At 39.6% G+C, this 14,994-nt stretch overlaps 1 protein-coding gene and 1 non-coding gene across 2 annotated transcripts in view; one reads left to right on the top strand and one right to left on the bottom strand.

Moving 5' to 3' along the window:
• The window catches only part of LOC113625296 (multidrug resistance-associated protein 4-like), a 167,319-nt gene extending 153,050 nt beyond the window's left edge, over window positions 1-14,269 (top strand). The window contains 2 exon segments of the mRNA XM_027115725.1: window positions 6,950-7,087; window positions 14,036-14,269. Of these exon segments, the coding sequence (XP_026971526.1) occupies window positions 6,950-7,057 (108 nt within the window). The 3' untranslated portion in view covers window positions 7,058-7,087; window positions 14,036-14,269.
• LOC113625513 (U6atac minor spliceosomal RNA) lies at window positions 1,269-1,394 on the bottom strand. Its single transcript, XR_003434712.1, has one exon. It is a non-coding gene; the product is annotated as a U6atac minor spliceosomal RNA (small nuclear RNA).
• Window positions 14,270-14,994: the final 725 nt, after the last annotated feature.

The following is a 14,994-nucleotide window of genomic DNA, read 5'->3' as shown; positions in this document are numbered from 1 at the left end:
TTGTCTTGTCCTGATCTTGGAGGGAATGCTTTCAGCTTTTCACCATTGAGTATGTTGTTAGCTGTGGGTTTGTCATATATGGCCTTTATTATGTTAAGGCAGCTTCCCTCTATGCCCACTTTCTGGAGTTTTTATCATAAATGGGTGTTGAATTTTGTCAAAAGCTTTTTCTGCATCTCTAGAGATGATCATATGGTTTTTACTCCTCAGTGTATCACACTTATTGATTTGTGAATACTGAAGAATCGTTGCATCCCTGGGATAAATCCCACTTGATCATGGTGTATGATCCTTTTAATGTGTTGTTGGATTTGGTCTGCTAGTATTTTGTTGAGGATTGTTGCATCAATGTTCATCAGAGATATAGCCTGTAATTTTCTTTTTTTGTGGTATTCTTTGTCTGGTTTTGGAATCAGGGTGATGATGGCCTCATAAAACGAATTTGGGAGTGTTCCTCCCTCTGCAGTTTTTTGGAAGAGTTTCAGAAAGATAGATAGGTGTTAATTCTCTAAATGTTTGATATAATTCTCTTGTGAAGCCATCTTGTCCTGGAGTTTTTGTTTGAAGTTTTAAAATCACTGCTTCAATTTAGTACTTGTGATTGGTCTGTTCATATTTTCTATTTCTTCCTGGTTCAGTCTTGGAAGGTTGTACCTTTCTAAGAATTTGTCCATTTCTTCCAGGTTGTCCATTTTATTGGCATAGAGTTGCTTGTAGTAGTTTCTTATGCTCCTTTGTATTTCTGTGGTGTCAGTTGTAACTTCTTTTTCATTCTAATTTTATTGATTTGAGCCCTCTCCCTTTTTTCTTAATGAGTTTGGCTTAAGGTTTTTCAACTTTCTCTTTTCAAAGAACCAGCTTTTACTTTCATTGGTCTTTTCTGGTTTTCTTCGTCTCTACTTCATTTATTTCTGCTCTGATCTTTATGATTTCTTTCTTTCTACTAATTTGGGTTTTGTTTGTTGTTCTTTCTCTAGTTACTTTAGGTGTAAGGTTAGGTTGTTTATTTGAGATTTTTCAAATAAACTTCCCTCTTCAAACTGCATTTGCTGCAGCCCATAGGTTTTGGCTTGTGTTTTCATTTTTCTCTAGGTATTTTTTGACTTCCTCTTTGATTTCTTCAGTGATCCATTGGTTGTTTAGTAACATATTGTTTAGCCTCCACGTGTTTGTGTTTTATACATTTTCTTTTCTGTAATTGATTTCTAATCTCATAGTGTTGTGATCAGGAACGATGCTGGATATGATTTCAGTTTTCTTAAATTTACAAAAAATGACAGTTAGATGCCCTGAAGCAGGTGGCAATGCCTTAACCATTTGCATGTTGTCAGGTCCAAGGACCTCTTCCATCCTTGTCAAGGGGAGTGCTAACCTTCTCTTCTTTCATACAACACTCCTTTCATACAACACTCAAGTGCCTTTCTTTGATTCATTTAATGAATCCAGCGTGGTTCAAAACTGAAATTAAGTCCCCAGTTTTCATTTGCCTGATATGTCTTTTTTTTTTTTTGCGGTACGTGGGCCTCTCACTGCTGTGGCCTCTTCCGTTGCCTGCCAGCACAGGCTCTGGACGTGCAGGCTCAGCAGCCACGTGGCACACGGGCTTAGTTAGCAACTTAAGTTAGCAACTTAGCAACTAAGCCCATGTGCTACAGCCTGCCAGCACAGGCTCCGGACGTGCAGGCTCAGCGGCCACGGCTCACGGGCCCAGCCGCTCCGCGGCACGTGGGATCCTCCCGGACCGGGGCACGAACCCTCATCCCCTGCATCTGCAGGCAGACTCTCAACCACTGCACCACCAGGGAAGCCCGCCTGATATGTCTTTGATTGTCTTTTGATATCAGATTGTAGATGTGTCTCCTGCAATGGCAAGTATTATAGTTAGGTTTAGCTCTGAGATTTAATCTTAGCCCTTAGGGGTATGTTTTATCTTAGTTCTGTTATGCTTTCAGTTTTTTAAAAAACCTTTTATTTTGTAGTCTGTAATTTTTGTTTTTTTGTTCATTATTTTGTGTGTTGCTTTAATTTCTTCCAGGAATACTTTATTTCCTTATTATTGACTTCACATTATAAACCTTTCTCCATTTCTCCATTCTACCAACAAATTTTAGTGTTTAAATGGTTTTTCTTCTACTGTTTACCTTCAAATCTTTAAAAATACTTAAACCTCTATTATTTTACTTACCTGTGTTAAATGATACTTTTTGCATCTCTAGTTGACTAAGGTTTGTTCCGTTTGTTCCTTGTATACTGTTTTTAAAAGTTTGGGTTGTGAGTCCTTAGTGGGCCTGTGAAATCCATTTAGTCAGTCATGACCAGCATGTTTTAAGAAATTAAATAGAAAAGAATGGAATGGACGAAGAATAGCAATGTATCTTTCCTAGCAATAGTAAATATTTCATTAAATTCCTTTCAGGATAGATGAATATAAATATAGACAGTGAAATCTGTACTGGTACTCAATGTAAATTTAAATGTATTTACTACTGTGGGTGGCAGTACAAATAAAAGTTTGAAAACAAGGCTCTATATCATCTAGTGCATTGGAGTTAGAATCCCTGACTTATTGTAAATATAGTTAACCCTTGAACAGTACAGGTTTGAACTGCACAGGTTAACTTGTATTCACCTTTTTAAAAATTTGTACTGCAGTACTACATGATCCACAGTTGGTTCAATCTGTAGATATGGAGGGTGGCTGCAGTGTTATATACAGAGTGTCTAGAGGATCAGCACCCCAACCTCTATGTTGCTCAAGGGTTAACTGTATGAAATATTTACCTGCTGCAGCTCTAATTTGATAAAACTTGATCTTCTTTCCTGGATTCTTAAAGGATTCTTTCTGTATTTTGAAGGTCATTAGTTTTTCCTAGGACATCATGCACTCTTGACCTCTAGATTCAAGTCTTTTATTTCTAAGCATTTGCTTGAATTACATCTTTGAATTTATTTGATTAGACTCTCCTCTTTACAGCAATCTATAATGTATATGTTGCTGTCCTTTGTCTATTTTATAAAGCTATTATCTCCTTAATCGTTTTAAATTTTTCATTAATTTACAGTTATTTGCCTTGCTTTCTCAATCCTATCCTCCATGTCTCATGTTGTTTTTTCAGCAGTGACTAATCTTCATGCTGCCTTTTAGAATGATCATTTCTTTGATGTTTTCATTTTTCTCTTCCATTTCACTTTCAGCCTCTGTCAACTCATGTTTCATCATTGTTGCTGTGCCATGTTTTCCTGTACTCTTGGATGTCCACAGGTTGACTGTTCTACTACATTTTCTTTGAATGTATTGTTGTATTTTTTTTATAATTTTCATCTTTTCAGTATTTTCTCATCCATCATATGCTCATGTTACTCCTTGTCTTCATTTTTGTTTGTGTATTTTACAGATCCTATACTACTTTTTTATTACTGTTATTCCTACTACTCACCTTTGAATTGAGTTTTTTTTAGACCATATATCTGTGGGATAGTTGTGGCTAGGGCATCATTTGAGACTAAAGGGAATTCTGTGCTTAACACAGAAGTTCCACATGGCCTAGAGAGAAAAAATAAGCAAGTGAGAGAAATCGAGAACACCTATTCATTTAGCCTGTATTCCTCCCTAGCCTGCAGAGATGGGCAGTCAACGGTGCCTGCATTTCAAAATCTCTCTTCTCCTAGGACCTCACCAATCTACATGCTTCAGGCAAAGATATTGATTCTATATGATTCCTCACTGGCATTTGCCCCTTAGTCGGAGAGCTATGATCTGCTACCCTTACGTACCATCTCTGTCATGCCACAGCCCACTGGATCCAGTTGCTTAATGTAGCCTGTCCAGATATTTTGTCACTTGGAATTTCAAATGACTCCTGATTTCATCAAAGATTGGGCTTATTTTTTATCTCCCAATATCCTTGCTGTTCAGGGTGATTTCTGAAAGGATAAGGAGAAAAAATATTCATTGTTCCATTAAGTTAAAAGCAAAAATTCTTTCTAACTCTCCAGCAGTCTTTAACTTTGGTAATATACCTGCCAGTATGTACACAAAGTTAGACCTTTCAAGATGAGGAGTTTGAGGGTTACTGGGATCGAACTAGGGCCATGCAGTTCAGGGAGAATGAACGTATAGTCTTGAGCCAGAATTCTACATATACTGAAGCACTGATTGCTGGCTTTTATCCATGCAGGTGAGCTTTTATTGCTCTGTTGCTCTTAGTAAGATCTAATTCCATGATGGTGGTTTTATTTACAAGCTGGAGTTTAAGTACTAGACTGTTTTAACCTACACTGGAGGAACTACAATGAACCACGCCTGAGAGAAGAAGGGGAAGAGGGCCAAGAAACACACCACTCACTGGTCTTAGGTTCTGCTTACCATAAATTGAATATTTTTGGCATTATCTCTTTTAATCTTCACGACCATTCTGAGCTGGAATTATTATCCCTCAGATGGAGAAACTGAGGCAGAAGAACCTAGGTAACTTCTCAAAGTCACAGATTAGAAAGAGTAATTTTTTTAACCACTTTTCTGCCACCCAGGTTACCATGTTCACTGAGCTAAATGTGTCTCAACTGGGCTTCTTTTAAGATAAAACTACAAGATTCACAAAAGGCCTCTGAGATGTTCTGTTTTCATCATTCAATCCAACTGATGCTGCTACTTTCCATGGACTAAGGAGCCACGTCTCTTGAGCAGCATCATAATCACAACCAACACTTAGCTCAGCATGTTTTAAACCTGCAGTTTGTGGCCATCACTTAGTTCCTATGAGGTAGGTCATTGTCTCATTTCACAAATGCAGTAGCCCATGCACAGAAAGCTTAAATGATTTTTCCAGGGTCAGCAGTGGTTCCAGAAGAGAGAAAGAGGTGAGATTGGGCCTCTCCATTCAGGCTCAGCCCATACACAAGGACTCTGCTAACAAGAGTTCAGTCATCTCGACCCTCTTCATAACCCACCCTATGAAAAAGACACCTTCTTTCACTTCTGCTGTCTCAAGGTGCAGTCTACACCTTGAGAAAGAGAAGGGTCAAATCAAGGCTTTTATACACAGAAAGCTTGTTTTCAGTATTTGGTTTCAATTATTGCAGACCATGAAGCAAAGGCCATTTTGGTTAAAAGGTGCTAGTAATAACATTTTCTGGGCTTCCCTGGTGGCGCAGTGGTTACGAGCCCGCCTGCTAATGCAGGGGAGACGGGTTCGAGCCCTGGTCTGGGAAGATCCCACATGCCGCAGAGCAACTAAGCCCATGTGCCACAACTACTGAAGCCCATGCTCTGCAACAAGAGAAGCCACTGCAGTAAGAAAGCCCGCACACTGCAACAAAGAGTAGCCACTGCTCGCGGCAACTAGAGAAAGCCTGTGTGCAGCAACAAAGACCCAACACGGGCAAAAATAAATAAATTAAAAAATTTTTTTCTTTTAAAAAATTACATTGAGAAGAGTTATGGGGAAAGGAACTAGGTGATTTTGGGAGGACCGTCAAGCAGTAGAAAGTTAAAAGTATTTCCATTTGTCTTTTGGCTGTTATTAGTTTCACCAAGAGAGTACATGATAGATAACCACACAAAATATGGCTAGCTTTAAAAAATGGAGGAGAGAGATCATATGCAATTAGCCTCCCCCCAAAGGCCTTATTTTTTTGAATTCTTGCATTATAATGGAAATAGCCTCAGATTTCACCCAGTGGGGTCCACGCATTCTTGGAGAATTTCTTATTTTTCTGCTTAACTTAAGAGACATTTTAATATATAGCATTTCATATTCAGTGCTGTTTGGAGGCGGGTAGCAAGTATGCAAGCAACAAGAGAAAAAGAAAGTACACTTGATATGAAGGTAGGTGTCTCAGTGCTTTTCTATTTCATGTGTGATGTCCATTATCTCTCGTGATAACTTTGTTGACAGCACCCACAAATGTATTTGGTCCCAGGTTTTATAAAACAGATCCATAATCCTATGTTTAGGCAACCCAGATCCTGACACAAGTCAGCCTCAGATAGATGGTACATTTTCTGTTATAAAGAACTCAAAACATTTCACATTCTTCTTTGGGGGAAAAAAATGACATTTGAAGTCCTTTTTCAAAGAAATACATTTTGAGATAACAGCTCACAAACCTTGACATTATTTCATTTTGTTCTGCACATCTGTCAAGGAACTGAGATACACTACAGCTACTAAAAACTGATGATTGTGGAACAGAGAAACTTGACAGCATTTCATTTCCTTTATGTTCTGATTATACATTTAGCAGAAAACCTTTATTTCTTCCAGTTCAGCTAGAAATTGGTAGAATTCAAGAACTCAAAGGCCTGGCAAAGACCTGTCTTATTATTTGGTATCATCTTTCTTTTTCGAAGTTGCTTGGTTGAGTCTTTGTTAAAGCTTTTGATTCTCTTTTCATTCCTGTGACCCATCATCCACAGATCACATTTCTATAGGCCCTATAACTGCTCTGCTGCACAAATTAAATGCCAGCATATTTCATACATATATGCCAGTGTTTCAATGCTTGTCAGTACAAGTTTATAAAATATAGGGATGACAACCTGATATTAACATCCAAATCTGGTGTGCTCACTTTATGTGTGAAAATGAGAAACCCTTTTCAGACTAGATTTCCCAGCCTGTCACCCTGTTTTTAATATATCTCCAGGTTTTGAGTCAGTAAAATGATTCTGCTTATCAATTTAATATAGTGATAAAACATATCTGTGAATCAGAATGATCAGAACTCAAGTGGATCTACAGGTTGTTTGGTATTAAGCTCAGCCCCATTGAGGGTTTTAATGGGGCTACTTCCTCCATAGAATAAATACATCCCTGGTTTTTTAAATTGTGGCTCCAGTAGTGATATGATTTGCTTCACATAAAGAAGTGGACCTAGAAATGCACTGCCTTAGGGAGGAGGACTTTAAAACTTTTAAACATGTTGTTTCTGTCTTTTTTCCCCTCAGGTGCACTTCAAAATGACATAGACAGATATTACTCACAGTGACCATGTGGTTATGAACGCTTCCAATGGACAGCCCTCAGCCTTAACAATTTTTAAGTCAGCACCGTGATTCTCCCATGAGGTCAAGTCTATTCCGAAGGTATTTCTCCAATAGTTTTTGCTCTGCATAAGCTACACTGTACTTTCTTTACACCAGCAACAAATACTTACAATACAAGATGTTCGTTTATTTGGATTATTTTCTCCAACTTCACCCAACGATTCTAAGCTCTTACAAAAGGATTATTTTTCTTACCTAAATCAGAGGTACAGGCCACCAATAAAAGCTGTCTCCCAGTTTTTGTGCCTTGACAGACTCCAGAGACAAAGCACATTTTCTAAGGTGCAAGACAAAGCTGTCACAGATGTTTCTTACTATTCCCCAAATTATATACCCCTGGTCCAATTATATCAGGGATTCTATTTAGTTGACGTGTGTGAAGTTGCCATTTTGTCTCACCACTTCCGTTAACAGAACTGGGTTCCATACCCAAAGACCTCTGGTTAAAATAGTAAGAGAAAACTAATAGGAAAAACAAAAAATATACCTTAGTTTAAGTGACATTGTATGAGAAAGAGGCATCCCCTCTCCAGAAAAAAAAAAAAAAAGATATAGGGTTAAAATACAGAAGGACAATATTATATGTTCTAAAAGAGAAGGGAGAGAAAATATACTTTTTCAAAATAGGAGCCCTTCTAGGGGATTTCATAATGAAGGACAGATGTATGATTGATTGTCTTTTAGACTGAAGATCTTAATTTTTTTTATTGTGGTAAACTATATATAACATAAAATTTGCCATATAACCATTTTTAAGCATACAATTCAGTGTCATTAATCACATTTACAGTGTTGTGCAACCATCAATGTCTGGTTAGTTTTGGGTAATTATTTTAGGACTATTCAGTTTGTTATTTCTATAGAGTCATTTTTGGTACAATTTATTTCTCTAGGAGTGGATCTCCTGTGAGTTTTGAACTTGACTGACATAAACTTATTCACAATATCTTATATGTTTAAACTCTGCAGCACCTATAATTGTGGTTTTTTTTTTTTTTTTGCTTTTTAAGGCTTGATTGATCCTTTCTGGTTTTTTAAACATTTTCTAGTTCATTATATTATTCTTTCTTTCCTTCAACTTTTCATTTATTTTGAGATTTTTTTTCCTCAATTCTTAAACTGGAAACTTATATTAGAAAAAGAATTAAGTTAAAAATTAAGTACATAAAGCATACTTTTGTTTCCTAAGACCCACCTTAGCTGCAACCTACAAGTTTTGGTGCTTAGCACTGATCAATAACCCTAGTATTAGGTAATTTCTAATTTAACTCAATTATATCTTTTACCCATGAGTTATTCATAAGTATAATGTCCTCTAAATTTCAAATGCTAATGTACTTTTTCTATTAGATTGAACCATGTGGAACTGCTAACATTCAACCTTTTTTTAACTTATAAAATGGCAGTTTCATATGGTTCAACATAATAGTTTTTTTTTTTTAATAACTTTATTTATTTTTAACTTTGGCTGCGTTGGGTCTTCGTTGCTGCGTGCAGGCTTTCTCTAGTTGCAGAGAGTGGCAGCTCCTCTTGTTGCGGAGCACAGGCTCTAGGTGCGCACGGGCTTTAGTTGTGGCATGTGGGCTCAGTAGCTGTGAGCTCGTGGACTGCAGAGCGCAGGTTCCATAGCTGTGGCTCACGGGTTTAGTTGCTCCGTGGCATGTGGGATCTTCCCGGACCAGGGCTTGAACCCGTGTCCCCTGCATTGGCAGGCAGATTCTTAACCACTGTGCCACCAGGGAAGTCCCAATAGTTTTCTTTTGTTATTAATAGGTAATTTCATTTTGGTCAGACAACATTAGATTGAGGATTTTAAACCAAGGTAACCACATTTACCCACAAAGTCCTTGTTTCCACCATTTTGTATTTCACTTGGTGATTCTAAAATGTTATATGTGTAACCAGTAATTTTCAAATAAAAATCCTCCCCAAGTACTAGAATGTTTTCTGATACATGCTGCAAGTTGGTTCTCTGGGATACAGACCCAGATGGAGTTTAGTGTTGGGATGTTTATTAGGGGTGCCCTTGGGACCAATACTTGCAGAAGCGAGAGGGAAGAAACAAGTTAGGGCAGAGGGAGAAATCAAGCTGGAACACTGGCCAATGACTTTAGATGACCCCATGGGGGCTCTGGAATGAAGACGGCCCTTCAGTGTTTCCTGACATGTCCAATGGCCAGGCCCTTATACCTCCACCTTGATGGGTCACTGCATAGAGGCTGCCCCCAGAGGAGCTGATGGCTAAAGACTGCCCACTAGCAGCACATCCAGCAGCTGGGGCAACAAGTCCTTGAAGGGAGGTCTGGACAGTACCTCTCCATGCCCCCCCATGGCATGTGTCACAACTCCAGAGGTAGATAATTAAAATGTACTGTGGCAGAAAACTCTTGGTGACTGACATTTAAGTCAGAATGACTAAGTGATCCTCCTCAATACCCTGTGGTCTAAAAAAAGAGAAGAAGGTCCATGTAGGGGAGATAGCCTCACTCTCTAGGGTCAGCCCAGTTTTCACCTCTTCTAGGAAGCCACCCTTAAGATCCTCATCCTAGGTAACTCATATTTCTGTAATACCCTGACCGCCTCTCATTTGTTAAACTGAACCATACTTGGTTAGTATCCTGTTGTTGCTATCTTGAAATAATTTCTCAACAATGGACCCCGCTTTTTCCATTTTGCACTGGGACCTTTAAAATATGTAGCCTGCCCTGACTATGAGTATTTGTAGGTGGTCTGTTTTCTCACTGTTAGTTCCCTGGTCACAAGAAAAGAAAGAATGGAGTGCTCATGGAATAGGCAAGTCCAGCCTGTATATAGTTTAAAGGGGGGATCAGGTCTTGAAATAAACCCACACACTACTCATGGTCAGTTAATCTAGAACAAAGAATATAGGCAAAAATATACAATGGGGAAAAGACATTCTCTTCAATAAGTGGTGCTGGGAAATCTGGACAGCTACATGTAAAAGAATGAAATTAGAACATTCTCTAACACCACATACAAAAATAAACTCAAAATGGATTAAAGACCTAAACATAAGGCCAGACACTATAAAACTTTTAGAGGAAAACATAGGCAGCACTCTGACATAAACTGCAGCAATGTCTTCTTTTGATCTACCTCCTAGAGTAATGAAAATAAAACCAAAAATATGCAAATGGGACCTAATTAAACTTAAAAGCTTTTGCACAGCAAAGGAAACAACAAACAAAATGAAAGAAAACCTATGGACTGGAAGAGCATATTTGCAAATGATGTTTTGACCAACAAAGTATTAATTTCCAAAATATACAAACAGCTCGTATAGCTCAGTATCAAAAAAAACAACCCAATCAAAAAATGGGCAGAAGACCTAAATAGACATTTCTCCAAAAAAGACATAATTGGCCAACAGGCACATGAAAAGAAGCTCAATATTACTATTAGAGAAATGTAAATCAAAACTACAGTGAGGTATCACCTCACACCGGTCAGAAAGGCCATGATCAAAAAGTCTACAAATAATAAATGCTGGAGAGGGTGCAGAGGAAAGAGAACCCTTCTATACTGTTGGTGGGAATGTAAATGGGTACAGCCAGTATGGAAAACAGCATGGAGGTTCCTTAAGAAACTAAAAATATGGGCTTCCCTGGTGGCGCAGTGGGTGAGAGTCCGCCTGCCGATGCAGGGGTCACGGGTTTGTGACCCGGTCCGGGAGGATCCCACATGCCGCGGAGCGGCTGGGCCTGTGAGCCATGGCCACTAAGCCTGCGTGTCCAGAGCCTGTGCTCCGCAACGGGAGAGGCCACAACAGTGAAAGGCCCGCATACCGCAAAAAAAACAACTAAAAATAGAGTTACCATATGATCCAGCAATACCACTCCTGGGCATCTATCCGGAAAAGACGGAAACTCTAATTCAAAAAGATACATGCACCCCGATGATCATAGCAACACTATTTACAATAGCCAAGACATGGAAACAACTTAAATGTCCATCGATAAATGAATGGATAAAGAAGATGTGGTATATATATACAATGGATTACTCAGCCATAAAAAAGAATGAAATAATGCCATTTGCAGCAACATGGATGGAGCTAGAGATCATACTAAGTGAAATAAGTCAGGCAGGGAAAGACAAATACCATATGATATCACTTACATGTGTAATCTAAACTATGATGCAAGTGACCTTATTTACAAAACAAGCAGACTCACAGATACACAAAAGAAACTTATGGTTACCAAAGGGGAAACTGGGGGAGAGATAAATTAGGAGTTTGGGATTAACAGATACACACTACTATATATAAAATAGATAAACAACAAGGACCTACTGTATAGCACAGGGAACTGTACTCAATATCTTGTAATAACCTATAATGGAAAAGAATCTGAAAAAAATATATATGCATAACTGAATCTTTGCTATATACCTGAAACAAACACAACATTGTAAATCAACTATACTTCAATTTAAAAAGATACTAAGTCCTTCTTCAAAAAAAATAAAGGGATCAGATCCTGCCAACAAAAGTGCAGGTGGTAATACCTAGTGAGTTCACCTGGCCACCACTCCTCACTTGCGCTCTGTAGGTGGGTTCCCAAGCTGTCTTCCCTCATGTTACCCACAGGCACTCAGGATAGCCATGCCTGTATGTGTGTTTACATACAGGTAATATTCCAAGACTCTGGGCGCTGCAAGGAAGCAACAGTACCTAGCACTCTTCACCTTCTTCACCTTTATCAATGGCCCTACACCTACCATGAAAAATTATAACCCATTAGATAACAGGGACTTCCCTGGTGGCGCAGTGGTTAAGAATCCACCTGCCAATGCAGGGGACACGGGTTCGAGCCCTGGTCCGGGAAGATCCCACATGCTGTGGAGCAACTAAGCCCGTGCGCCACAACTACTGAGCCTGCACTCTAGAGCCCGCAAGCCACAACTACTGAACCCGTGTGCCACAACTACTGAAGCCTGCATGCCTAGAGCCCATGCTCCGCAACGAGAAGCCACTGCAGTGAAAAGCCTGCGCACCACAACAAAGAGAAGCCCCCGCTCGCCGCAACTAGAGAAAGCCTGTGTGCAGCAACGAAGACCCAACACAGCCAAAATTAATTAGAAAAAAAAATTTTTAATTAAAAAAATAACAAAAGAATCGATGAATTTTTACTGCTGCATAAACAGGAGAGAAGGGAAATATCTTGTATAATTAAATGCAAAGAAATACAGAAGGAACAATGGATGCAGAAAATTATCCACTGAAGAAAAAGCTAATAGGTGAAACTTTGATGTGGGGCACAATATTGACATAATATCAAATTATCTCTCTGCAAATTACTTATTAATTATAAAAGGAAAAAACAACTGTACAGAGGATCGCCCCCAAAACCTATTCAAATCCATTATGCATTATTTAAATGATTTAATATGCAGAGGTATCCCAAAGATTAACACCATTTTACTGATTTTACAGGGTAAGGAAATTTCCTAGGCCAGACAATAGCCACCCATGAAGGCAGAGATCACTATCCTCTTATTTATTGTGTCATTCCCAGCATAATATAGGTACAGAGGAGACGCTCAAGAATCATTTGTTGAATAAGTGAATGCCTATGAATTATTAAAGAAGCAATAAGAGAGACTGAGCTTCAGATTTTGCTAACCCTGGTAGGTTGGCACCTCTAAAGCACCCCAGTCCAGGAGTCAGAAGACTGGTTTCTAGTCCCAGCAGTGGTACTGAGGCCTCAGGGCCTCAACTGTCCCCCCGATCTCCTCCTCCACTCCAGTTCAGCATCTCCATGACCCTTAATATCTCTAGGTCTCAATTTACTTCCAAAACCAAAAGTATAAATCTGTGAGCTTTACCAATAAACAGGTTTGAAACGTGTTGGCCCATGTATCTTACAGTTATTTCCTACAGAGAACACTCAGGGAATTAACACTAGGACTTACCCTGAAAGGCCCTCTTTAAAATTCTGCTTGCACAGGAAAAGATGCTCAAAATCAGTAATAGGGAAATGCAAATCAAAACCACAATGAGATACCACTTCACACATATTAGGAGGGCTACTATGGGAGGAAAAAAAGGAGAAAAGAAGGTTTGGCAAGGATGTGGAGAAACTGGAACCCTTGCACACTGATGGTGGGGATGTAAAATGGTGTAGTCACAAAGGACAGAAACTGTATGATTCTACTTACATGAAGGTACTCAGAGCAGTCAAATTCAGAGAGAAACAAAGTGGCACTGTGGTTGCCAGGGGCGGTAAGGAAGGAGAGTGGGGAGTTAGTGTTTAATGACACACTAAGGCAGAATGAAAAGAGTTCTGGAAATTGATTGCACAATGATGTGAATATATATAACAACACTGGACCAAATGCTTAAAAGTAGTTCAGATGGTAAATTTTATGTTGTGTGCATTTCACCACTATTTTTTTTAATTAAATGAGAAAAAAAATTCCACTCGATGTGCCTCAGGTAGAAATCTTCCTGTGTCAGAGTCTAGACTTTGCCACTTTCTGCTTGTTATGACCTTGGACTAGCCACATAATGTCTCAGTATTGACCTCTGGCAAATGGGGAGAACACATGGAGATGACACCTCCCAAGGCTGCTGAGGGATCAACTGAGAGGATCAGCGATGCTCTGAACAGGACAGAGTTCCACGAAACAAAGAGCAGCCTTCGCCACGACAGCGCTCTTGAGTAACCCCATGTGGGCCCAGCAGAAAGCCTCTGACAACTTTAATAGATGAAGTCACAACAATAGTAGAGCCTGTTGGGAAGAAGACAGACTCCTCTTCTTTCCCAGTAAAGACTCAGCCAGTGAAAAACTCTTTTCTACAGCCCTCCCAACTTCCTTTTGCTATGTGTAAGAGTTCTTCTTCCCTTGTCCTTTGGGGACTTGCACGTGACTCCATGGTGGCAGACCTTGAATTGCAACTCTCTGCTGATCCCAAATAAACTCATTTTCCTGGAGAAATATCTGACAGTCTGTTTGTTTCAGGTCAACCAAAGGAAGGGAGTTAACAAGATCTGGGGACCCCGGAAGACTCAGAAAGGCAAATTATCCACTTGACACATCTGAGTGGACATTAGTTGACACCTCTCAGGCTGACCAGATGCAGGACTACAAAGACCCAAAAAACCAAGAATAAACTACAGGAGATAAATTTGTTACACTGTTTATTTTGTCATAAAGACACAGTAGAAAATTATAATACACCTTCAGGCTGTTCTACATTTGCTTGGGGCTGTAGTTATTATATAAAATTACCAAAACTCATCAAACTAAATGGTTAGGAAAGGGGAAGAGGTCAAGGCCAGAGAAAATGCCCTTGAAAGCTCACCCAGTCTCCATCTACATCATTTGGATTTCTGACTGTTAACGAAGAACAAGATTAATACAAGTGGTATTCTGAAAATAGTGCAAAGAATCCTAGTTTGAAATTAAACATTTCTATGCACTCATGATCACTAGTTACAGAGGGCCTAACAGGACCAACCTCTCTAAAACACCACAGCACTCAGCCAGTTTGCATTCCCCCTTATGTCATCATCTTTCTGAGATAAGAGTCTCCAGAGAGTTTGTCTTGACACCAGTGGCAGTTTCCACAACTGCATTCCCTTTGCAAGGTGACAGTTCACTGACTGAGGTGTGGCCAGCATCGGGAGAGCCAGGATTTAACCACTCCCTGATGGGCCAAGTGCATCTGGCCCAAGACACTGTTCAACCCTCATCTCTTGGGACAGGTCCTGCACTAACCCCCAACCTGCTGGCCTCCGAGATGAGGGTGGGAAAGAAGTGCAGAGCACACCCCAGAGGCCTGCAGTGCAGGACAGTGGGGACATAACAAAGGAGAGTCTCAGCAGACTGGACAATCTAGTACCTAGCTGGACACAGTTATAAACTGTGCCCCTTACTTTCAATGACGGGGGAAAGGAAGAATTAGTCAATAACCCATG

This window comes from Aethalodelphis obliquidens, unplaced genomic scaffold (assembly GCF_003676395.1).
Source record: "Aethalodelphis obliquidens isolate GAN/ISIS:26980383/991018 unplaced genomic scaffold, ASM367639v1 scaffold15, whole genome shotgun sequence".
NCBI classification, from domain to species: domain Eukaryota; kingdom Metazoa; phylum Chordata; class Mammalia; order Artiodactyla; family Delphinidae; genus Aethalodelphis; species Aethalodelphis obliquidens.
The sequence above is the reverse complement of the archived record's forward strand: the minus strand, read 5'-3'. Positions and strand labels throughout refer to the sequence as shown.